At 38.8% G+C, this 24,363-nt stretch overlaps 2 protein-coding genes across 8 annotated transcripts in view; both read left to right on the forward strand.

The window, feature by feature from the left end:
* The window catches only part of LOC117186123, a 71,684-nt gene extending 51,522 nt beyond the window's left edge, over window positions 1-20,162 (forward strand). For 4 of the 7 annotated variants that reach the window (XM_033386258.1, XM_033386259.1, XM_033386257.1 and 1 more), the window contains exon 4: window positions 13,773-14,035. In XM_033386258.1, the coding sequence (XP_033242149.1) occupies window positions 13,773-13,896 (124 nt within the window). In that variant the 3' untranslated portion in view covers window positions 13,897-14,035. The other 3 variants (XR_004471263.1, XR_004471262.1, XM_033386261.1) reach the window with 3 other exon arrangements.
* On the forward strand, window positions 19,979-23,488 carry LOC117186122 (eukaryotic translation initiation factor 5). The gene is made up of 3 exons (XM_033386256.1): window positions 19,979-20,652; window positions 21,986-22,462; window positions 22,536-23,488. Exons 1-3 carry the CDS (start codon window positions 20,440-20,442, stop codon window positions 23,262-23,264), a joined length of 1,419 nt encoding a protein of 472 aa, XP_033242147.1. The 5' UTR covers window positions 19,979-20,439; the 3' UTR covers window positions 23,265-23,488.
* The last annotated feature ends 875 nt before the right edge of the window (window positions 23,489-24,363 follow it).

Genomic DNA, 24,363 nt, shown 5'->3' on the forward strand with positions numbered 1-24,363 from the left:
AGCCTTAAATAGCCAAATCATTGTCAGTAAGAACATATTAATCCAGTTCTTCATTTGAAATCGGTGCCGATAATTGATAAATACATAGATTTCTAACAGCGTCGCTTAATGCTTAATATTTTTGGCATTATTTCGCTGTATTTTTCTTCGGCACGTCGCAATAGCCGGTTGAATTGTAAAAAATATCGTCGGTATAAGCGGTTTGTCGCTAAAAGCGGAGACGTACTAAGCGAAGACCCTTTCATATAAGTTTGTATGGGGACCAATCAAGTCATCGAATTCTCGTCGCTATGACCGGACGGACGCTATAAGCAAAGTCGTTATAACCGGACTCTACTGAATTTTTTTTTTTTTGGATGTGGTCGCGACCGTACATCGAACAAAATTCTCTAAAATCAATTAGAGTGTTCTCATTATGAGAAAGTAATTTGGGTTATGGTAAGTCCAGTTTGAAAGACAAAAAATCGAAAATAAAAGCGTTGAAGGAAGTAGGTCCATCAATAATGAAAATAGGTGTGAAAATTGGTTAAACTAAGTGAGTGGTTTCATAAAGAACCGGTCAAATTAAGTCAAAAACATGAAAAACCGAAACAAAATTGCTACATTCGACACCGCTATGCGATCTCATATGCAAGCCGCATCTAAAATACCCGGCTCAAAATCGATTTAAAAATATAAAACTGTACTTTAAGCTGGTGCTAAAATAATAAAAAGTGTCTTTTCGAAGACTCCACACCTTAAGGAATTGTAATTAATCAAAAAAAAACCTCACTTACTCCCTAAGTGAACCGTAGGGGGTGAAATATTAGAATAGCTTTTCTAAATATGAAAAAACCGAGAACTTGGGTGGCTGCAAATTATTGTATTTTACGACGAAAAAAAGAAGTGCGTGCATTCGTTTCAATAGATTTTTTCGACTTCCCCAATGTATTCAAACCAATTTCTTCTTATTTATTTATTAAATTAACAAATTATCTGTTAATAATGGTGCTTAGTTACTAAAGGCGGAAAAAGATAAGTTAAAAGTTAGCTAAATTTAAATGATTCTAAATATTGCATGCAATTAGTTTAAGAGACAGTTCAGGGGATAGGGTTTGACAGAGGGAGTTATAATTATGGCATAAAACCCTAAAAGGTTCATGATCAGCATAATTAGACCTACATATGGGTAGACGTATAGGCCTAAAAGTACGGGTAGGTCTAGATGGAACGGCCAAGTCAATCTGACCCAAGAGAGTTTGGGAGTCAACAGTCCCAAGAAGGAGCTTGTGCACGAACATTACGCCATTGCATATTCTGCGATGGTGCAACGACGGCAGGTCAATAAGATTTAGCCTAGACCGGTAGGGTGGCAAGATTCTACCCGAGTCCCAGTTAAAGTTCCGAAGGGCAAAAATTAAAAATTGCTTTTGCACGGATTCAATAACAGCCTGCTGCTCTTTATACTGCGGGCTCCACACACAAGAACAATACTCCAATATAGGACGTACTAACGAGATGTACAGTTGTTTCGTAACGTACGGGTCGTCAAACTCCTTGGACCAACGCTTGATGAACGCTAAAACACCCTTAGCTTTATTTACAGTTGCAGCTATATGGGTGTTGAAACACATCTTATGATCAAAAAGGACTCCGAGGTCATTTGAACTCGAAATTCGCTCAAGGACATGACTTCCTAGAACATATGAGACAAAATGAGGAGCGCGACGGTAAAATGTCATAAGTTTGCATTTGGAAAGGTTCAGAAAAAGAAGATTAGTTGAACACCACAATAGTAGTTCACTTAGATCAAGTTGAAGGCGTGTGTGCAAATACCAATCAGAGTAAGAAAGACAGATTTTGACATCATCAGCATACATTAGTGTAGTAGAGTATGTTATAACTTGAGGAAGGTCGTTCACAAATAAAATAAACAGAAGCGGGCCCAGATGACTTCCCTGTGGCACACCTGAAGTAACATTAACAGTATTTGACAACACGTTAGAAAACAAAACACGTTGAGTACGGTTAGAGAGATAGGACAAAATCCAATCTAGAAGATTCGTTGGGAACCCTAATAAAGAGAGCTTTTGAATAAGCAGAGCATGGTTCACAGAATCGAATGCCTTGCTGAAGTCCGTAAAAACTACATCCGTCTGCAAACCAATTGGAAAACCACGGTGGATTAGGTTAGAAAACTCAAGAAGGTTAGTCGATGTTGAACGATGTCTGAAAAAACCGTGTTGCGACGGTGATATCAAGCTGCAACAAAGATGTTGCAGTTGCCGGGTGACCAGGAACTCAAGAAGCTTCGGGATGGCGGAAAGCTTTGCGATACCACGATAGTTTTCAATGTTTGATCTTGAACCTTTTTTGTGAATCGGAATGATGTAGGACTCATTCCAAATTACTGGGAGACAAGACTGTTCCAAGGAGAGGTTGAAGAGAAAGGTCAAGGGTTTGCAAAGGGACTGGGCACAGTGTTTTAAGATGCAACTTGGTACCTTATCTGGACCCGCAGAAAACGATATGTCCATAGATGACAAACCTTCCAGAACAACGCTTTCCTCGAAAAAGGGCAGAAAAATGCTGTTAGCTTGTAAATATGAGACGAGTACGTTGTTTGGAAAAAGTAAGCGAATAAATTTGCAATACCAACAGCAGAAGCTTCTGTTTTGTTCTGGTAATGAAGGGACGGAGGAAAAACGTTTGACTTGCGCTTAGAGTTAACGAACGAATAGAATTTTTTTGGATCACTACGAAAGTTACTACTACATTGTGAAAGGTAATGATTATAACACTGACTATTGACGGCAAGGAACAGAGAGCGAGCGGAGGAGTATAGAGCTAAGGCCAACGTGGAGCCCGACTTCTGGTACTTTTTATAGAGCCGGGATTTATTATTTTTTAAGTATGACAAATACTTGGAGAACCAGGGAGGCTTGGACGATACGGGTACAGTGATATCTGGAACAAACGTATTAAGGGCGGAGTAAATAGAACTATAAAACGAGTTAACAGTTGCATCTATGTTCGGTAATGAATAAAGAAACGACCAATCAACACGCGAGAGATGTAGATCTAAATCGATAAAGTTTGTTTTGCGAAAACACTTTATGTGACAAGGAGCCATGGAACTGTCAGCACCTCCAGATTGTGTACACTCCAGTGATATCAACAAAGTTGGATGGTAAGGATCTTCAGGGAGAGATATTGGGCTTGCTCTAGATACCGTGGCAAGAGAACCATCGTTAACAAAAACGAGGTCAAGAAGTCTGTCCCTAATGTTTTTAACGGCATTAATTTGGACAAGGGAAATATCCGTTAGCCCATTGATAAAGTCATTATGGCAATTGGGAAACAACATGTTAGCGTCATTAAAGGCAGCCAAGAAAGAAATGGGAGGTTAAAGTCCCCCATGACAATAATTCGATCATTGCACCCTAACAACATTATTAATTGCTGAGAGGTGGTGTAAGTAAAGCTCAGCATCAGACCTGGGAGGAATGTAAGAGCAGGTTAAATAGAAAAATGCGGAGCCAACACGAACTTTGACTGCAACAAATTCAATTCCATGAATGTTATTGAATGGGAATAACTCAGATGAGAAAACAGATTTAACTGCAATCAGAACCCCACCTGCAAAAGATGGGCGGTCCATTCTATAAATAGTGTAACTATCAATGAAAATTTCATGATCATTGACAGAGGAGTTAAGCCAGGTTTCGGTAAACGCGATGGCATCGAAATCAAAGGACGCGCTATTAGTATGAATTTGACGCAATTTTCCCAGCAAACTGCGGACGTTCTGATAGTGCATGGAAAAATAGTACATCAGTTTTTTGGAGCATGTTCGGTAATTCTTGGACTCGAGTTCGAATCTTTGAGAAGGAACTCATGCACAATTGTATGCTCAGGCCATATTGACGGTTCTAGAGAACAGGATAGTAAAGAATCAGGGAGAAGAATTTTAAAGGATGATATGTTGCGCTTATGTTTAAATGTAAATTTAGTCACAACTATATCAACAGGCGAAGTGTTAAGTTTAGCGGCAAGATGTTGTTTAACATCCTCCGTTGTAGCCTCAGGAATAAGACGAGAAACAAATATTGCTTGGGTGGCTGCAAATTATTGTATTTTACGACGAAAAAAAGAAGTGCGTGCATTCGTTTCAATAGATTTTTTCGACTTCCCCAATGTATTCAAACCAATTTCTTGGACGATACGGGTACAGTGATATCTGGAACAAACGTATTAAGGGCGGAGTAAATAGAACTATAAAACGAGTTAACAGTTGCATCTATGTTCGGTAATGAATAAAGAAACGACCAATCAACACGCGAGAGATGTAGATCTAAATCGATAAAGTTTGTTTTGCGAAAACACTTTATGTGACAAGGAGCCATGGAACTGTCAGCACCTCCAGATTGTGTATACTCCAGTGATATCAACAAAGTTGGATGGTAAGGATCTTCAGGGAGAGATATTGGGCTTGCTCTAGATACCGTAGCAAGAGAACCATCGTTAACAAAAACGAGGTCAAGAAGTCTGTCCCTAATGTTTTTAACGGCATTAATTTGGACAAGGGAAATATCCGTTAGCCCATTGATAAAGTCATTATGGCAATTGGGAAACAACAGGTTAGCGTCATTACAAGGCAGCCAAGAAAGAAATGGGAGGTTAAAATCCCCCATGACAATAATTCGATCATTGCACCCTAACAACATTATTAATTGCTGAGAGGTGGTGTAAGTAAAGCTCAGCATCAGACCTGGGAGGAATGTAAGAGCAGGTTAAATAGAAAAATGCGGAGCCAACACGAACTTTGACTGCAACAAATTCAATTCCATGAATGTTATTGAATGGGAATAACTCAGATGAGAAAACAGATTTAACTGCAATCAGAACCCCACCTGCAAAAGATGGGCGGTCCATTCTATAAATAGTGTAACTATCAATGAAAATTTCATGATCATTGACAGAGGAGTTAAGCCAGGTTTCGGTAAACGCGATGGCATCGAAATCAAAGGACGCGCTATTAGTATGAATTTGACGCAATTTTCCCAGCAAACTGCGGACGTTCTGATAGTGCATGGAAAAATAGTACATCAGTTTTTTGGAGCATGTTCGGTAATTCTTGGACTCGAGTTCGAATCTTTGAGAAGGAACTCATGCACAATTGTATGCTCAGGCCATATTGACGGTTCTTGAGAACAGGATAGTAAAGAATCAGGGAGAAGAATTTTAAAGGATGATATGTTGCGCTTATGTTTAAATGTAAATTTAGTCACAACTATATCAACAGGCGAAGTGTTAAGTTTAGCGGCAAGATGTTGTTTAACATCCTCCGTTGTAGCCTCAGGAATAAGACGAGAAACAAATATTGCTTTCCGATGGACCACTGCTCTAAGTTGAAGTCCCGAGCGAGAACGAGATGGTGGAGCCACTCCTAAAAGAGATCTCGGTACAAGGGCAGAGGAATTGGCAGCAATGGCTGTAGCAGGAATTGGAGTAGGAATTGGAGCAGGAATTGGAGAAGGAATTGGAGCAGGAATTGGCAAGACGTCGTCAGCAACCAGCACACCCGCACTAGGAGCACTCACCGCGTCAGAAGTGACGGCCACAGAAACTGAAGGGATGGGATTGATGCTGTTGGGAAGTTGGGTGCTCGAAGGAAGCACATTGCTCGGTGTAAGCCTATCTTACCTACGGTGACAAAGCGGGGCGAATTAGCCAAGAGCGAGAGTGCGAGCTTTTATTGCGCTTCCGCTTTGCCCTAGCCTAACTTACACTAGACTTCATAAGATTCGAACCATTATAATACAGATCATACGCCAAGTGGCGCTACAGGGGGTGTTTTTATTGTAGTCGCTTTGTTGACCACGTTGTGCCCCGACTCACAACTGCGATGTGTTCACTTAGGTTGAGGTTCTTTTGCGACTTGATCTACTTTGTCTCTTACCACTGGTAAGGAATATCAGGGTTTTATTATCGTATTGGTTGTTGAAATCAGTGTTTTATTATCGTCTAGGTATTTCTGATTGCGTCCTTGGTGTTGAAATCCAAGGGATTACGCTATTCTGTTTAATTGCCGCTAGCACCTCGCTATAAAAATCAAGGGTTTACGCGATGCTGTCTCTTACCACTGGTGGGGGATAATGGGGCTTAATGCGACCTTACTACAAGAGTTAAGGGCTTATGCTTTTTCTGGTGCTGATATGTCTGAATTTCTTACCACTGGTGGGGCGAAAAGCAGAGGCTCGATGGAACAAATGTTGATGGTGATACTGAGTTGACTTGTAAATTCGAACTGTTTAATTCTCGAAACTTATGCACTATATATAGGAACTACAACTAAGACCAACCCTAAGAAAAGGAGAGATGTGCGGCATTTGTTCCCACGCTCATCCCTTCTAATGATACCTACAAGTGGTACGTTAAGGTCCTTGGCGATGTCCCGGTTACGGATATACCACTCAGCTTCGGAGATCCTGCGCAGAAATTTACTCTCAAAAGTCATGATCGTCGCAAGGTTAGTTTTGGCGGCAATCCCCTACACGTGAATGCTGTACTTCCAGGCAGGAGCTAGTATGACTTTGTAGATCATACTTTGTTTTTATACCCGATACTCAAAATGAGTATAGGGGTATATTAGATTTGTGGTGAAAATGGATGTGTGTAACGTCCAGAAGGAATCGTTTCCGACCCCATAAAGTAGATATATTCTTGATCAGCATCAGTAGCCGAGTCGTCCCTATAAGCGCCTAGAGCTCAAAGACTATAAGAGCTAAAGCAACGACATTTTTTATCCGGACTTCTGTGATATGTCACTGTTACAAGTATATTTCAAAACTTTGCCCCCTTTATCTATCAGATTGCTGAGTCTGGATCAGATCGGATAGCCAAACTGAACAAATCCATTTGCAGTGGCTACCCAGCGCTCGACGTCACGCTCAGACTGATTTTCTGTCTCTCTCGCACGCCCTCTTTCTCGTGTCGTTTAATCGTAGCGGCGTCTGCCGGTGGAGAGCCATACTGACTAAGTATCGGGTATAAATGTAGAGTTGCGATCTCCGCAGCAACTCACAACGTATTCCCTCGCTTAAACTAAGCTTGTTGTCTTGTTTAATTAGCCAGAACATTTTCTGAGCCTTACTCACCAACGTGCTCCTCACGCTACGGATGTGACTGTCGAAAACGTGCATCCAGTGTAACTCCGAAATATGTGTGATTCCTACGATGCTCCACGAGTTTCCTAAGCAGGGAGACACTAGGGCTAGAGCCCATTCTTAAAGGGTGCGCCACCATTGCGCACTTATCAGGTTTTATGAAGATGTTCCATCGGCAGGCCCAATTTTTAAACAGCTTGAGGTATTGCTGTAGATTGTCCTCGAGAGTACTGCTGTGTCGTCATTTCCGTCAGTGTCGGCCCAAGCACGGTGCCTTGCGGTACTCTCGCCTTGATGGTCTTGGTCAAAGAGGCTGCACCATCCTGGACTACACGGAATGTCCCCTCCGTCAGAAAGCTTTTGATAACTTCATACAGCTAAGGATTGAGCATCAGTGTGATCCTCGTGCCACACCCGATCGAAAGCCTGCGTAATATAAGCAGTGTGAATCTGTTGTGAATCTTTCTTCCAGGTTCGTCGCAAAAGCCTCCACTCTGTCCAATGCTGTTCTTGCCCATGAGCCGTCAGCCTTCCGTTCCGGAAAGCGAGATGTAGGTTGCCGCTTGTAGCGTACTGTCAACTTCCAAAGGGCGTAGTTTGAGTGTACGTCTGCTGTGGCCTCCGATGGTAGTCTATCCGTGGCCGCGGTCTTCAGTTTCGCCAATTTCTTCTTTCGCCACTCTCCTGAAAAGTCTGTCAACCTGCGGTTCATTGGTGCGTGTGTACTCGCGCAGAAGAAGCGCTTCGATCTCACTTGAAGTGCCGCCTCTGTGCTTTCCAGTCTGTGAAGTTTGACTGCCTTGAGGACCGCAGGTGGTAGCAGCTGCAGAAGCTTCACAGACTTTGGTCACAAGAGTGTCGATTGAAGTATCTACATACCTCTTGCGCTTGACACATTTTTTAATTCTTGTGTCCCGCTTTCTTTTCCGATTAGATCTGGGAAACGTTCTTAGTTGACCAAAGAGTTATCCAGTCTAAAAAGCTTAAAATCAGGACTATACAAAATATCAAGAAGTTGGTTCTCCTACTTCTCTCTCTCTCGCTATGTAATTGCGATCAAACTTTTCCGTTCTTAGTGCTCAATGGGATACGTTTTTCTCAGGACCCTAAACAGTTTTACTGCTTCGTAAACACTAAGCGTAGAACGTCCGCACACCCATCCTCGCTATCAATTCTTAATACATCGGCAAATAATGATCAGGCAATCGCCGATCTTTTTGCACAATTTTTTCAAGCTACCTATTCTCAGGAAAGCTACTCTGGTCATCCGTACCCATACGATTTACCGAGGTCGCACGGCATTTTCAGTCCCTTGTTAAATATATGTTCTCTACTTCATGATTTTCGACTAGTTAAGCTGGTGTTTTCACCGGGTCCAGACAGGGTTCCAGATTGTGTACTCAGGTACTGCGCCGAGGCACTGTGTGGACCCATGGTTAAACTATTCACCCTGTCCATTGATTCTTCTTGCTTACCCCTGATCTGGAAGGAATTTTTTAGAATTCCTCCCGATAAAAAAGGTTTGAGAAGGTTTAACTCCGCACTTGCAACATCTCTGCAAGTCACTTATATCTCCAACTCAGCATGGATTTATAAGGTGGCGATCAACCACCACGAACTTGTTAAAGCTTACCTCTTTCATTATTAAAGGCTTTCAAGGTAACTTACAGACGGATGGCTGTATTTACGGATGTTATTTACACCGACTTTAGTAAATAATTCGACTCTGTTAACCATTGCTTTTTAGCACATAAACTTGACCTTTTAGGGTTTCCACCCAACATCCTAAGATGGATTTCTAGCTATCTTTGTTCCAGGTCTCAAAGAGTCCTCTTCAGAAACTCCCTCTCTTCACCTGTAAAGGTTTCTTCGGGTGTACCACAGGGCAGCCATCTAGGCCCCTTACTCTTCACACTCTTTATTAATGACTTGCCTTCGGTATTAACATACTCTCGAGTACTTATGTATGCGGATGATGTTAAACTCTGTTTCCAGTATAAGGACATTTCATTTAATTCTCGCTTGCAATCCGATCTCAATAACTTTCAGTCATGGTGTTGTGCAAACTTGTTACACCTTAATGCCTCGAAATGCAAAGTAATGACATTTCATCGTTCTAGCCCCTTGTTGGCGCCCATTACCCTATGTGGTGGTTCTCATGAGAGAATTACCCTGGTGGATGATCTTGGTGTTATGTTAGACCCCAACTTAAAGATTTCTAAACACATATCTACCATGGTAAATAAGGCCATGGGTGTGCTTGAGTTTATAAAGAGGTGGTCAAAGGAATTTTACGTCCCCTATATAACAAAGACTCTCTATACCTCGCTTGTTCGTCCGATCTTAGAATACGGCTCCTGTGTATGGTGCCCTCAGTACAAAGTACACCAGGACCGTATAGAATCAGTACAGAAAAACTTTTTACTATTTGCTCTGCGTGACCTTAATTGGGATGCAGGTGTGAGACTCCCATCTTATTCTAGACAGCTATTAGTAAACCTCCCAGTTAACCGTAGAAAAATGCTTGGTGTGATTTTTATGCACAACTTGATCAGGGGTGACATATACAGCCCTGATCTGTTGAGCCGCATAAACTTTACGATTCCTATTAGACTTACTAGAAATTTTATACCGTTGTTCCTTCCACTTTGTAGATCGAATTATTCCTTGCATGAACCGTTTAGGGTCTTATGCTCGGATTATAATTCCCTCTACCATATTATACCCACCACTAATGCTCTTCCTCTTATAAAATTACTAATTCTTACACACCTTTCTAGTAATTAGTAATTGCACTGGTATTTGTATTGTGAATGCATGCCTAGTTCTCTAGTAAGTTTAGTGCTAATTTTCCTCGAATATTAGTCTTGCGCGAGCATGCAGGAAAGATAGCTGTTTCCTGCATGCTCGCGCAACAGCGTTCTGCTGGTTTCAGACGGGCAACTTGACGATTGCATCGTCTCTTGCAAGATGCAGTCATTGCATGTCAACGTCCAAGCATTCGGCGATAGTGCCACGATATCGGTGGATGTTGGCTCATTATGTCTGCCCGCAAAAGCGAAACAGTGGTCTAAACGGTCACTGGTATCAACAAGACGATGCGCCATGCTACACTGCCTATGAAACAATTCAGCTTTTGTAACAAAAATTCCCAGGACGTCTGCAGTCAAAAAGAGGCGATATTGACTGGCCACCCAGATCGCCTGATTTAACCCCCCCTGACTTCTTTTTGTGGGGCTTTCAAAAAAGTAAGGTTTACGCCAACAAGCCTCAGAATATAGACCAGCTTAAGGCAAACATTCGTTCCGAAATCAACGCTATAACACCAGAGATGCTCCAAAAGGTAATGGCAAACGCAGAAAAAAGAACGCAATTTGTAATTGCTAATAGAGGCGGCCACTTAACTGATATAGTTTTCAAAACATAGTCTAAATATATTTTAAATAACCAAACCAAATAAAAATACCTCACTTATGGAAATCGGTTTTTTTTTTTAAGGTCATCGATGTTTCCATACCGTACTAAAAGATGGCGCACCCTGTTCATATTTATTTCGATTTATTTATGACAATATTCATTATATTAAAAAACTCACCAATTTTCTTTTTTACCATTTTTTCTGCAATTGCTTTCCAATTTGCCAACAGGCTGTGTCATTCTATTCATAAACATTATATTAGCTACTCAGATGGTTATTACTCATCATATTATTTTAGAGGTCTGCATGGCTCCATTCAAAACAAAAGTCCAACATAATGCATTCGAATTGAATAGAGTTGAATGAGTGCGACGCACACAACGAATTGAGTTATGCGAGTTATGAATTCAAGTATGTGTTGGCTTCATATTTGTTAACATTAAATTGTATGATTGATAATAAATGAATGCGCAAAACTAAATGAATACAACCGAACAGAACCGAAAATTCGAATAAACCGACTTTTTGCATGCGTACTCTATGTATTCGTTCATGGCTTGGGTTTTTCGTTCTTCTTGTTCTTCTTTTCCTTAAACACAGCAAAATAACAACAATTGAAAGGATAGTGCTGACACTGTTATTAGTTTGTTTAGTTCTTACTTTTTATTTGATTTTAAACGACGTTTTCTCAAATGCATCTTAATGCAACTTGAACAGAAGTGAACAAAAAACCACGCAGCAAGCAATCGCGCGGAGAACAAATGCATCTTGTTTGTGCTATTTTTTGTATTATGTATTCCACGAGAACAAGTACAGCAGAATATTACGATTTACTTACCATTTCGGTGTATATTGCATGGCGTGGCATCGGTAAAAACTTACTGAATCCATACTGTACTGTAACGTTTGTTCGCGGTTTACGGTTATTTGTCGACGTCAAAAACAAAGGCGGGTTTTTTCTGGTTAACTGCCACTGTCAGGCCGATCGTCTGTAGAGCGTACAATCATGGAACGTTGTCCAATTGGTTAAAATCGATGGAATAATGAAGAAAGAATATTATCTTCACGTTTTGGAAGCCAATTTGTCAAATTTGATAGACAAATGTGTTTACCCCATATCCGAGGTCACTTTCTAGCCAGACGATAACCCGAAGCACACGGCTAAATTCGGAAAAATCGTCCCAATAATTTTCACTTAATCCAGTGGTCTGCTCAATAGCCCAGATCTAAATCCCATTGAACATCGATGGGCTCTGCTTAAAAAACATTGGAAAGTATGTGTCTTCATCAAAGGGATTGGATGAGTTTTTGGGAGCGCGTGCAGTCGGAGTGGCGCATGATACCTTGCAAGCACATACTAAATTTAGTCGAGAGTATGCCAAAACTTATTCGGAAGGTGATAAAAGCTAAGGACCTTTGTAAAAAATATATTTAAAAAATTATTTATGTAAAAAATTTGAAACGTAAAAAAGTTGATACATGGAAGTTTTTGAAAAAATTTAAATCTCTTAATGATAAGAATCTTTTCGAATTGAAATTATTGTTTTTTTTCTTTCTCACTAAAGTAAAGAATCCATGAGAAAAAAATCACACGCAATTTTAAAAATTTTTGCAGGCGTTTAAACTGAAAAGTGATGAGCATGTATGCACACGAGCTCTCCACTGTATGTATTTTTGTACGTGTGCATAGAAAACGACATGTAAAAATTTGTCGATATGCTTTCATCCCGATTGCCTAGTGGAATTAAATCAATGGTGATAACTATGTATAACAAACACAATGGTGGCAATACAACAAACGATACAGGATCTTATGCGCAATTAAAATCTCCTTGAGCTCCTAATCAAACAGAAATTTACTTAAATGGTTTTTCCTAATATATCTTTCTACGAATGGCATTTCACAGCAGTTGCAGTTTCTCGATCAATATGATCTTGTCGCCATGCTCATTTTCGAGACTCGCCTAACTAACAAAAATTATTTTCATCTCAATGGCTACCACTTCTATGCGACAAATCATTCTGATGTAAAGGCTCATGGAGGTACTGGAATTCTGATCAAGTGTCGCATTTGTTATCATCACTTACACAATTTATCTACAGGCAATATCAATCCATATCGAATCTCAAAGCGGTAACCTAAACCTAGCCGCAGTGTACTGCCCACCGCGCTTCTCCGGTTTTGAAGAAGAATTTATAAAATTCTCGATCTATTAGGTGACCGCTTTATAGCGCCTGGTGACTACAATGCGAAGCACACCCATTGGGGATCTCGACTCAGCAACCCTAAAGGAAGACAACTATATAATGCTATAATCACATCACGAAACAAGCATTATTTTATTTGTCCGGACAGGCCTACATATTAAGCCCCAGATCCAAAGAAGCCACCCGTCTTGATTGATTTTGCAGTTGCAAGAAGAGTGCTGCAGGCTCAGATTCGTGTAGAACACTTAACAGATCTATCATCGGATCACTCGCCAATCCTACTTCACCTTTATGACCATCCACAATTCTCAAAACGACCACGCTTTCTAACCTCTAAAAAAAGAGATTTGATAAAAGTCAAGAAATATACATATAAGTTCCCATTCTGAATTAGTTCCCATTAGTTGCATCATTAGTGGCTGTAATGTCACTTTCTGCATAACACTCCACTCCAATAGTTACAGGGAATAAAATTCACAACAGCAGTCGTGCTCGGAGGCATATTGAAGAGCTGCTCCGCGATAAGAAAAGGCTTCGGCGAGAATGGCAAGCCCATAGATCTCCTGCCTCGAAGGAGCGGTTAAAAATAGCTAACCATCTACTACGCAAAGCCCTAGAAGATGGGAAAACCCGATCCCAAACATACTATATGAAGCAACTCTCCCAAAACAGCAAACGATTCCCACTTTGGGAAGCTAAGTCTGGTGTAAGTCCACCATTGAGAGTAAATCTCCGTTACGTGCAGAAACTGGGTAGTGGGCTCGCAACAACAGAGAGAAGGCAAAACGTCTTCAAACCAAATCAAGCAACAAATAGCTTTGTGCTCCCACTAACCAATAATTTTGAAGCTACCACGCCTATAATATTTCAAGCAGGAGAAGTTACATTGGTTTAATTGGCAAAATCAGAATACTAATTTCACAGAACACCCATAAAATATTGGAGTCATACCTACAGAAACGATTTTTCGCAGTAAGATGAAGAGATTTCCTCTCTAGATATCATCCAATTGAAGCTGGTGTACCCCATGGTAGCGTGCTTGGACCGACACTGTATATCATCTACACAGTAGATATACCGACAGGCTTACAACAACATCGACCTTCGGAGATGATACCATGATGCCATCCTCAGTCGCTCCAAGTGCCCTGCAAGAGCAACGGAACACTTATCATCTCATCTCGTGGCCTTGGAAAAATGTCTAGCAGACTGGTGCAAACATTTCACCTTTACCCTAAACAGACAAACTTGCCCACCAGTGCACACTGGGCGGAATTCCCAAATATGTGGGGTAAAGTCGAAAAATTTGTTGAACCAAATATTAATTATATTTCAATATATTCTAAGTATAATCCCTTTATATGAAAAATTAATAAATGTTTTTGTAAAAATGCAACCCTGTCATTCTGATCAAGCTTCAAAGTCAGTTGATGAGTCAGCTGATTCTTGCGATAAAATTGGCGGGAAATTTTTATTCACTTTGGCAAATTCACACATTGCAAAAATAAAATATTATGAAATATGAATTTTAAAGGCCGGGGTATGTAGATTGAGAGAGCTGAGAGAGCCGATAGCAAGAGAGAGAGAGATCAGTCAGTTGTCAGTTCAGCCACGCATCAGACGTACACGCATATAATTATTCACAAACATACTTGTAAAACTTGGAGCTGTTATAATTTTAAGTACAACATACTTATCAAATAAATGTTACTCGTTGCCATCAAGCAACTTAAACTACTACTACTACCAATGAAAACATTAGTGAAATTAACAAGAAAGTTAGAAGCTTTGCTATTTATATTTCTTCAAATCTGCAAAAGTGCAACCGAAATGTGCGCACATTTATAAAAAGCATTCACAGTGGCTATCAATGCCCATACAAATAGTTTTGGAAAATAAAGAAGAGACGCAAAGTCTTCAATTGGGTAGACCAAAGCTAACTTATGATGAAGCAGAGCCCCGTCTAAAACGAAAACCAGTTGCCGATGTAGCAATCAGTAATAAAAACGATAACAAACTTTTAATTCATGCAGCAACAATGTCAGCCAGGAAATCGTATGAAAATGATACTGCGTTTGTACTTAAAAATGTTAGCACTTCTAAAAGCGACGCTACTGAAGCTTTAAGAAAGCTCGATATTTTAGAACCAATACCTTTAACAACAAATGATGCTTTGGAATTGTTGCTGAAAAATCTTTTAAGCAAACGATTACATAATAAAATTCTTCAAATAAGCAAACAGCATTATTGTGACATGCCCAAGCTACCAAAATGTCCAGGAAGCCAATTGCAATTGAGACCTAAGGGAATAACTGTTACAGAAACTATGGCAAAAGTTGCCTTGCAAGATTTGTTAAACTACACTGCCAGCCGCATAATAATGTTACAGGAGTTATTCGCTAACTTAGAAGGCATTTCTAGTATTAAATTAATTGCGAGTTACAGATACGATGGATCAACTGGGCAAAGTATGTATAAAAAAAGATTTGAAACGAAGGAACCGGATACTTTTGATCAATCTTTGTTTGTTACTACCGTATACCTCTGAAGCTTATCGATGAAGCAGGAACAATTTTTTTGAATAATAGAACTCCGCAGTCTGTAAGATTTTGCCGACCCCTCAAAATGGAATTCGCCAAAGAAAAAAAGATCATATTCTTGCAGAAAAAAACGATTTGGATATCCGAATAAAAAACTTGACTCCTTGTGTAGTAACAATTTCAAATGAAAAGAAGATCACTGTCTCATACGACCTTCACATGACTCTTATAGATGGGAAGTCCACTTCATGCTTGGATACGCATTTTTGAATTGCTGCTTAAAATATCATATAGAATGGGGTTTAAAAAATGGCAAGTAAGAAACGAAAATGACAAATTGGAAATGATTGCCAAAAAAAAACACATACAAAGAGGATTGTGGTAAGAAATGGGATTGCATGTGGATAAGCCAAAACAGAATGGAAACGGAAGCTCGCAACACTGCGAGAAAAGCTTTTTCAAGTACGAAATTATTCGCATTAATTTTATAACTCGATTTGGAGTTACTTGAGAGTCTGCATATTATTTGAATAGCTATTTATTGCAAATTTTCAATCGGTGCATTAAAATTTCAAAATTTCTCAGATAGAATTAGATCATACATATTGCATTACTCTATCCTATGTCACCAACTCTCCATACAATTTTAGTTCATGGATCACAAATAATAACTGCATCAGTCATGCCGGTAGGCTGTCTTGGGGAAAATGCGTCTAAAGCGTAAAATAAATTGTACAAGCGTGACCGGCCAATGCACGCTCGACACAATTAGCGGGTAAATAATACGAATGACGGATGTATTCCAATGATCTATGGACTCATCAGATTCCCTCATCTTAAGTATATCCATTAAGAAGAGGGCAGCTCGACATAAAAACAAACCCTTTCGCGAGATCTCATTGAGCTTTTAGAGGATATAAATCAATATTCGTTTGAATTATCTTTACAAAATAACTAAATAATAATTAAACATATGTAAATTGTTAGAAATAGTTAAATAGTAGAATAAATTAGTATAGAACCTGGCATAAGGTAAGAATTTGATCAAAATAAGAATTGTTTACCAAAAATTTTTTTTATATTTTTATATTTACCACTATTACATCAAAATTACATCAGAATAATCCATTCCCTTAAAATTTTAGTATATTTTTTTATAGCTCTCATGACTTTCCTTTGTGATCACGTATACGCCTTGTTGCCATATATGGGCTATTGGGGTAGGCGTGGTCAAATGAACTTAAAATTTTGTTAAAATATTTAGAGTGCTATATTTATCAAATACACCAAGTTTTAGCTCGATATCTGCCTTAATCGACTTTATGTCACTTATTTGGGAATTTCGCCCAGTGAACTGAACAACATAAAAATTCCAAAAACGACCGAAGTAACATACCTTGGTGTCCATTTGGATAGACGGCTCACTGGGCGTAAACACATCGAAGCTAAGAGAAATCTACTCAAATTTAAAGCTTTTTAAATTGGCTTATAAACGTCCGTTCTCCACTAAACTAAAACTGGAATACAGAGTACTTTTGTAAAATGCAGTTCTCAAACCAATTTCGACATATGACTTCGAACTATGGGCAAACGCTTGCATAAGTAATCAAGAAATAATCCAGAGGGCTCAATCGAAAATACTGAGAACTATAACTGGGGCACCATAGTACATACGGAATGAAAATATTCATGAAGACTTAAATGTAGAATCTGTGAAAGATGAAATCGCCGAAGTAAAAGTAAAGTATCAGATCAAACTCTTGGCCGATCCGAATAGGCTGGCACAGTTTTAAACTTAGCACGCTAGCCATACACGACTCCGGTGATAAGACCTCCCCCCACCAAATAATACTCTAAGTAATGAATTTTAATTAATTAAATAAATGTATTAGATTAAGATTTACCTACTTGTCGAAAGTATCCAAGAGAGAAGATTCGATAAATACAATAATACAATACATAAAGAAAAAAAATTAATTCATATTTCTAAGAAATTAAATATGAATACAGATAATTTTATTTGTTTTATTATCCAACCTGCGTTGCCCAACAGCTCGATATTATCAATAGTCCATAGATTATAGCCAGTGGTGCAGCAGTTAAGTAAATCCCTATTATTGTTTGTGGTTTGCACTGCCATCTGTACCACATTCTACAATTTATGCATACATACATAAATCCCTTACGGCAGCAGCCTATGAAGCCGTTCTCTAGCGTCTTTCTTTTGCCTTCTCTATCTAGAGCAAGCCCAATATCACTCCCTGAAGATCCTTACAAAACAAACTATCGATTTAGATCTACATCTCTCGCGTGTTGATTGGTCGTTTCTTTATTCATTACCGAGCATGATGCAACTGTTAGCTCGTTTTATAGCTCTATTTACTCCGCCCTTAATACATTTGTTCCAGATATCACTGTACCCGTATCGTCTAAGCCTCCCTGGTTCTCCAAGTATTTGTCATACTTAAAAAACAATAAATCCCGGCTCTATAAAAAGTACCAGAAGTCGGACTCCACGTCGGCCTTAGCTCTATACTCCTCCGCTCGCTCTCTGTTCCTTGCCGTTAATAGTCAGTGTTATAATCATTACCTTTCACAATGTAGTAGTAACTTTCGTAGTGATATCTCCGTCGCAACACGGTTTTTTCAGACATCGTTCAACATCGACTAACCTTGAGTTTTCTAACCTAATCCACCGTGGTTTTCAAATTGGTTTGCAGACGGATGTAGTTTTTACGGACTTCAGCAAGGCATTCGATTCTGTGAACCATGCTCTGCTTATTCTCAAGCTCTCTTTATTAGGGTTCCCAACGAATCTTCTAGTTCGGATTTTGTCCTATCTCTCTAACCGTACTCAACGTGTTTTTTTTCTAACGTGTTGTCAAATACTGTTAATGTTACTTCAGGTGTGCCACAGGGAAGTCATCTGGGCCCGCTTCTGTTTATTTTATTTGTGAACGACCTTCCTCAAGTTATAACATACTCTACTACACTAATGTATGCTGATGATGTTAAAATCTGTCTTTCTTACTCTGATTGGTATTTGCACACACGCCTTCAACTGGATCTAAGTGAACTACTATTGTGGTGTTCAACTAATCTTCTTTTTCTGAACCTTTCCAAATGCAAACTTATGACATTTTACCGTCGCGCTCCTCATTTTGTCTCATATGTTCTAGGAAATCATGTCCTTGAGCGAATTTCGAGTTCAAATGACCTCGGAGTCCTTTTTGATGATAAGATGTGTTTCAACACCCATATAGCTGCAACTGTAAATAAAGCTAAGGGTGTTTTAGCGTTCATCAAGCGTTGGTCCAAGGAGTTTGACGACCCGTACGTTACGAAACAACTGTACATCTCGTTAGTACGTCCTATATTGGAGTATTGTTCTTGTGTGGGGAGCCCGCAGTATAAAGAGCAGCAGGTTGTTATTGAATCCGTGCAAAAGCAATTTTTAATTTTTGCCCTTCGGAACTTTAGCTGGGACTCGGGTAGAATCTTGCCACCCTACCGGTCTAGGCTAAATCTTATTGACCTGCCGTCGTTGCACCATCGCAGAATATGCAATGGCGTAATGTTCGTGCACAAGATCCTTCTCGGGACTGTTGACTCCCAAACTCTCTTGGATCAGATTGACTTGGCCGTTCCATCTAGACCTACCCGTACTTTTAGGCCTATCCGTTTACCCATATGTAGGTCTAATTATGCTGATCATGAACCTTTTAGGGTTTTATGCCATAATTATAACTCCCTCTGCCAAACCCTATCCCCTGAACTGTCTCTTAAACTAATTGCATGCAATATTTATAATCACTTAAATTTAGCTAACTTTTAACTTATCTTTTTCCGCCTTTAGTAATTAAGCACCATTATTAACAGATAATTTGTTAATTTAATAAATAAATAAATATCTCTATCAATCTGTCGCGCTCTCGCTTTCATTAGGGCATGTACAATTTGGCACACCTGCCCTTGATTTTAGTCGGGATCTAGCAATTACTTCTTGCACATCTGTAGTTCTTCAACCCGACACCGTCTTGAGCCGACCCCCGCGTCTTCAATCTGACCCCGTCTTGACTCGAGTCATCGTCTGACTCATCGAACAGACTCGTCGTGTTCTTGTCGTAAACCATCGCTATCCCTTCGACTTTGTATATACACCCAGCGACAAAAAAACCGCACTCTGATATTTACTTCTTCAACAAATGTTATCCGATTCGTACAATTTTTTTATTGTGTCAATAAATCCATTCCTAACCAAAGTACATACTGATGTCATATTCACATAATTAAAAACAAAGTTCTTCTAAAATTTAAAATTTTATTTTAATTTTTTTTCTTCCATTTGACCAAATTTGTCGAAAAAGCGTTACAAACGTGTGATTTTAGATATTAAACCCTAAAAGTATGAGAAACCCTTTCACAGGGTTGCAGCTCTCTTTTTCCTAATATGATGATAAAGTTAAACAACCGTTCTGATATGATTCTCTGTCTCAACAGGACTTCAAGTAACAGGCATCGAAAGTTACAGCCGTTCAGGTACACGTGAGCCGAATACTTTGCCGTGGCAAAAGACTTCTGATAATTACAAAAATTACAAAACACCAATTAATTATAACAAAAATATAAAATAAATACATTTATATATATTCTAAAATAAATTCAGTATATATATTAATCTGAAAAAAATCAGTTAATACTGAAATAACGTATAATAAAAATAAAATATACACATCCCAAAATCATTGCTGGTGCGAAAAAGCTGATTCGTAATCTCCAATTCAAAATCAAGTGAAGACTAAGCTCTCTAGGACTTTATGTTCCATTCCGAGTCGTTAAAAATCAAAAGACAGAAAAGCGCCACAAGAAACGGTACAGAAAGCCAAACTGTTCAGAGACTATAACGATCTCAACTCAGTCCCAGTTAAGTATTTACGTGCACGGCCACGTAAATAAAACAAAGAAATGAGAATTTTATAATCGGAACGAAAAGCAAAGAAATCACCATACAGCCAAAGAAAAAGCCAACAAATTGCCTTGACGGTCCTCCTACAACACAAGCAATTACAATAAGCTTTTAAAAACGGTCATTAGCCTTTACATATTTTTTCCGAAAAGTTCCAAAATGGCCACCGTCAACGTTAACCGTAGTGTGACAGATATCTTTTATCGATATAAAATGCCGCGTCTTCAAGCAAAGGTAGAAGGTAAAGGCAACGGCATCAAGACAGTTTTGGTTAATATGGCTGAAGTTGCACGCGCTATTGGTCGTCCGGCCACCTATCCGACAAAGTACTTTGGCTGTGAGCTGGGCGCTCAAACACTTTTCGATCATAAGGTAAGCAAAAAATTATTCGAGTCCTATTTGTAGTGGACGTGTATCTCGATTATATACAGTCTTGGGAAAAAATGAGTATATTTAACTAAAGTTTTAGAGAAATATGTTAATTTTTATTAATTTGTCAGTTAGATTAGAAAAATGTTAATTTGCATATTTTTACACACACCAGCGTTAAGAAAAGTCGCTCTCTGATATTTCATGAATTTTTGCCTTCTCTAATCGGTGGTATTCGAAAATGTTATTCTATTCATCTAATTACACTACACAATTAAATTTTGTATTGCAAATTGTTAAATCTATCAAAAGTCGGTTTGGTTTGAAGCGTGAATATGGTGTTGCATAGTTTTGTACCCGATACTCTAACAGTATACGGGCTTATTAAAATTGTGGTGAAAGTGGATGTGTGTAACAGCCTGAATGAAGACTTTCCGACCGCATAGACTATATGTATTCTTGATGAGCATCAATAGCCGAGTCGATATAGCAATGTCTGTCTGTCCGTCTTGCTTAAAGCCAAGTTCTCAGAGACTAAAATAGCTAGAGCAACCAAATTTTGTTTGTAGGTTTCTGTGATCTCACACAGAATCAAGTTTGTTTCGAAATTTTGCTATGCCCCCTTTCGCCTTCAGAAAGGACGCAACATCTGTGGCATCCACAGTTTCGAAGATACCGTTTTCGGTTTTCTCGTATCTTCAAAATTCTGGATATCACAGATTTTCATCCTTAGCTATGGGGTAAAGAAAGATCGTGTTGTTATAAGAAATAGCCTCAGGATCAGGTTCAAAATCCTGGTGAGAAAGCATCTGATGCTCAATCACGTTTTGTAAATAATATTTTGGCTCGTAGAACTATATGATTGCAAGTACATATATGAAATATACTTATGGACATTTGTTTGAAAATGATTTAGTGACAACCCAAAATAAAAATTAGACGAATAGAATAACGTTTTCGGAAACCACCGACAAGGGAAAGCACAAATGTATACAAATTTCAGAGTACGGTTTTCTTTTGTCGCTGTCTGCATGTATGTAGTTACAAGACAAATATTTTCTGATTGTCACGAAATTGTGTGATTTTCAGAATAGTTTTTTTGTTTGGTCACTTATCGTTGTTTAGTTATTACAGCCAATACTTTTGATACATCTTAAAAGCCAAGGCGTGCTGTAATATTATTTGTAAGACGTTATAATTCTATCGCCTATGAGATTTTTGTAAACGATTTATGATGTCTATGAATTTATTTGTAAAATAGGTCGAATAGGTTACTTAGATTTTTTTCGAAGGCTGTATGCTATTTAAATATGACTAAAAAAATCTGTTTTTATAGAATGAACGGTTTATTGTTAATGGATCGCATGACGTCAACAAGCTTCAGGATTTGTTGGATGGCTTCATTCGAAAGTTTGTTTTGTGCCCTGAATGCGATAACCCAGAGACTAATCTGACCGTATCAGCAAGGAACCAGACAATCTCGCAGTCCTGCAAGGCATGCGGCTTCCATGGTCTGCTTAAGGTGAACCACAAAGTGAACACATTCATTGTGAAAAATCCACCATCACTTAACCCAGCCGCTCAAGGTTCCTCGCTCACTGAAGGGAAACGCTCGAAAAAGCAGAAACAGAAGAACGAAAACTCTGATGGCTCCATGTGTAACAACTCAATAGCCAACAACTCTGGCGGAGAGTCGGACGGCGGCAATGGCCCCAATCAGGCCAGCCAAACGGAGGCTGAAATAAGCGCGGCCATTCCGGAGAAAAATATAGGTGAAGACGATGATGATGGCTGGAGCGTCGACGTGTCTAAGGTAATCAACATGAATTGCTTCTAACCAAACTAATGCTGCCATTAATGAATCCATAATTTATGTACCCATATAGGAGGCCATACGCGCGCGCTTACAAGATCTAACCGATGGTGCTAAGGGCATGACAATTTCGGAGGACTACGACAAGACAGAAAAGGAACGCATTGATATCTTTTATGAATTGGTGAAAAACAAGCGTGACAAAAGAGAGCTGGAGGATGTTTCTGTACACAAGGAGCTGCTGATCGAAGCCGAACGATTGGACATAGTTAACAAATCCCCGCTGGTTCTCGCTGAGCTTTTGTTCACTGAGAACATTATTAATGACGTTCGCAAAAACCGCATCTTGTTACTTCGCTTTACTCATAATAATCCAAAAGCACAGCGCTATTTAATTGGCGGCATCGAGCAAACTGTCGAGCTACATACGAACACGCTAATGAGCAAGGTCGCCGGGATCTTCAAAATCTTTTACGATTTGGACATACTCGATGAAAAAGTGATTCTGGACTGGGCACAGAAAGTGAGCAAACGACATGTTTCCAAGAAAATTGCCACCGAGATACATGAGAAGGTAAAGCCGTTTGTACAGTGGCTCAAAGATGCCGAAGAAGAAGATTCCTCCTCTGGAGATAATGATGATGCTGCTGGCGATTCTGATGTGGAGATTGAGTACGATGATCGGGCTCGCATTGAACCATTAAAGGTTGCCGTATCCTTGGAACGTGGGCTTGGCGTTGCCGTTAGTAAGAAAGTCCAGGAGGATGAGGAAGGAGATGAAATTGATATAGACGACATATAGACAACCACAAAACATCACCTGCAATGTTTTTTTAAAATGGAATCGCAAATGTTCTAAACTTTGAAGTAATACGATGTTGCTTTCCTTTGATTTACAGCTTTGCTAAATTTCGATTGTAAGCATTGCATAAATTAACCAGCTATAAAAAAATAAGTTAATTGAACTTAATTACATCTGCATATATACACAAAATAAAAAATTCAACAGAATGTAATAGAAACCAATTGAAAAATTTGTGTTTATACATTTTTCTTTGTTTTCCTTTTTTGGGGAAATCTTATAGTTTTCTATATAATAATGTATAATGAAATCGAGCAGGCTTTGCAGTTCTGAAAATTGAATTAAAAAATATATTATGGCCCTGCGTGTTCACGCCACAAATTTATCAAAACGATTTAGATTCCGCATTAAAATAGACAATTTAAGTCAGTGATCTTTTTTGTTGGTGAAAATTAGCTAGAACAATGAAATGTATACTTTTGTGGTGACCAGGCTGAAAAACATTAATAGTTAATACAAAAAATTGCCATAGAATTCTGTCCCGATATTTTCTAAATTTATTGAAAGTTAACTAATTTAACCAATAGACATAAAAACGTATTAACTTTGACGTGAAAACCTTTTAAAATCCACAAAATTAAATTTTTTGCTATTTTTTGTATTTTAACGGTCATGTTTTCCTTTGTTATTGACTCCTTTAAGAAATATGATTCTTGATTGAAGTTATTCCACCAAAAATTGACACAATCTCGGATAAGGGTAGGTTTTTTTACTTTTATTACCCCGTAATATCGTAACGTACGTCAGATGCCTCTGCGGATTGAATACAAAAAACAGGAAAGGTTTATATATATAGAACAGTTGGACCGACAACATATCGAACGAATAAGATAATTTTGATTGCGGTACAAAATTAAAAACAAAAATAGTTTACAATCAAAGAAATGTTTGTTCGTCGTTTTGGACCACGAATCTGTAATATTATTATTATTATTATTAATATTATTAATTTTTATATGAAGACATTTTTGGCTGTTCTATAGTGTATTTTACTAAAAGCAAAGGCCAGCGTCAGATGTCCAAGCTTTTATTATTTTAT

The sequence above is a fragment of the Drosophila miranda genome, chromosome XR, assembly GCF_003369915.1.
Source record: "Drosophila miranda strain MSH22 chromosome XR, D.miranda_PacBio2.1, whole genome shotgun sequence".
NCBI lineage: Eukaryota > Metazoa > Arthropoda > Insecta > Diptera > Drosophilidae > Drosophila > Drosophila miranda.

Excerpts from the sequence above, each read along its gene's own strand:
- LOC117186122 (XM_033386256.1), top strand. The coding sequence starts at position 20,440 with ATGGCCACCGTCAACGTTAACCGTAGTGTGACAGATATCTTTTATCGA. Across the intron at positions 20,653-21,985 it reads AAACACTTTTCGATCATAAG|AATGAACGGTTTATTGTTAA; the intron begins GTAAGCAAAAAA and ends CTGTTTTTATAG. Across the intron at positions 22,463-22,535 it reads GGAGCGTCGACGTGTCTAAG|GAGGCCATACGCGCGCGCTT; the intron begins GTAATCAACATG and ends GTACCCATATAG.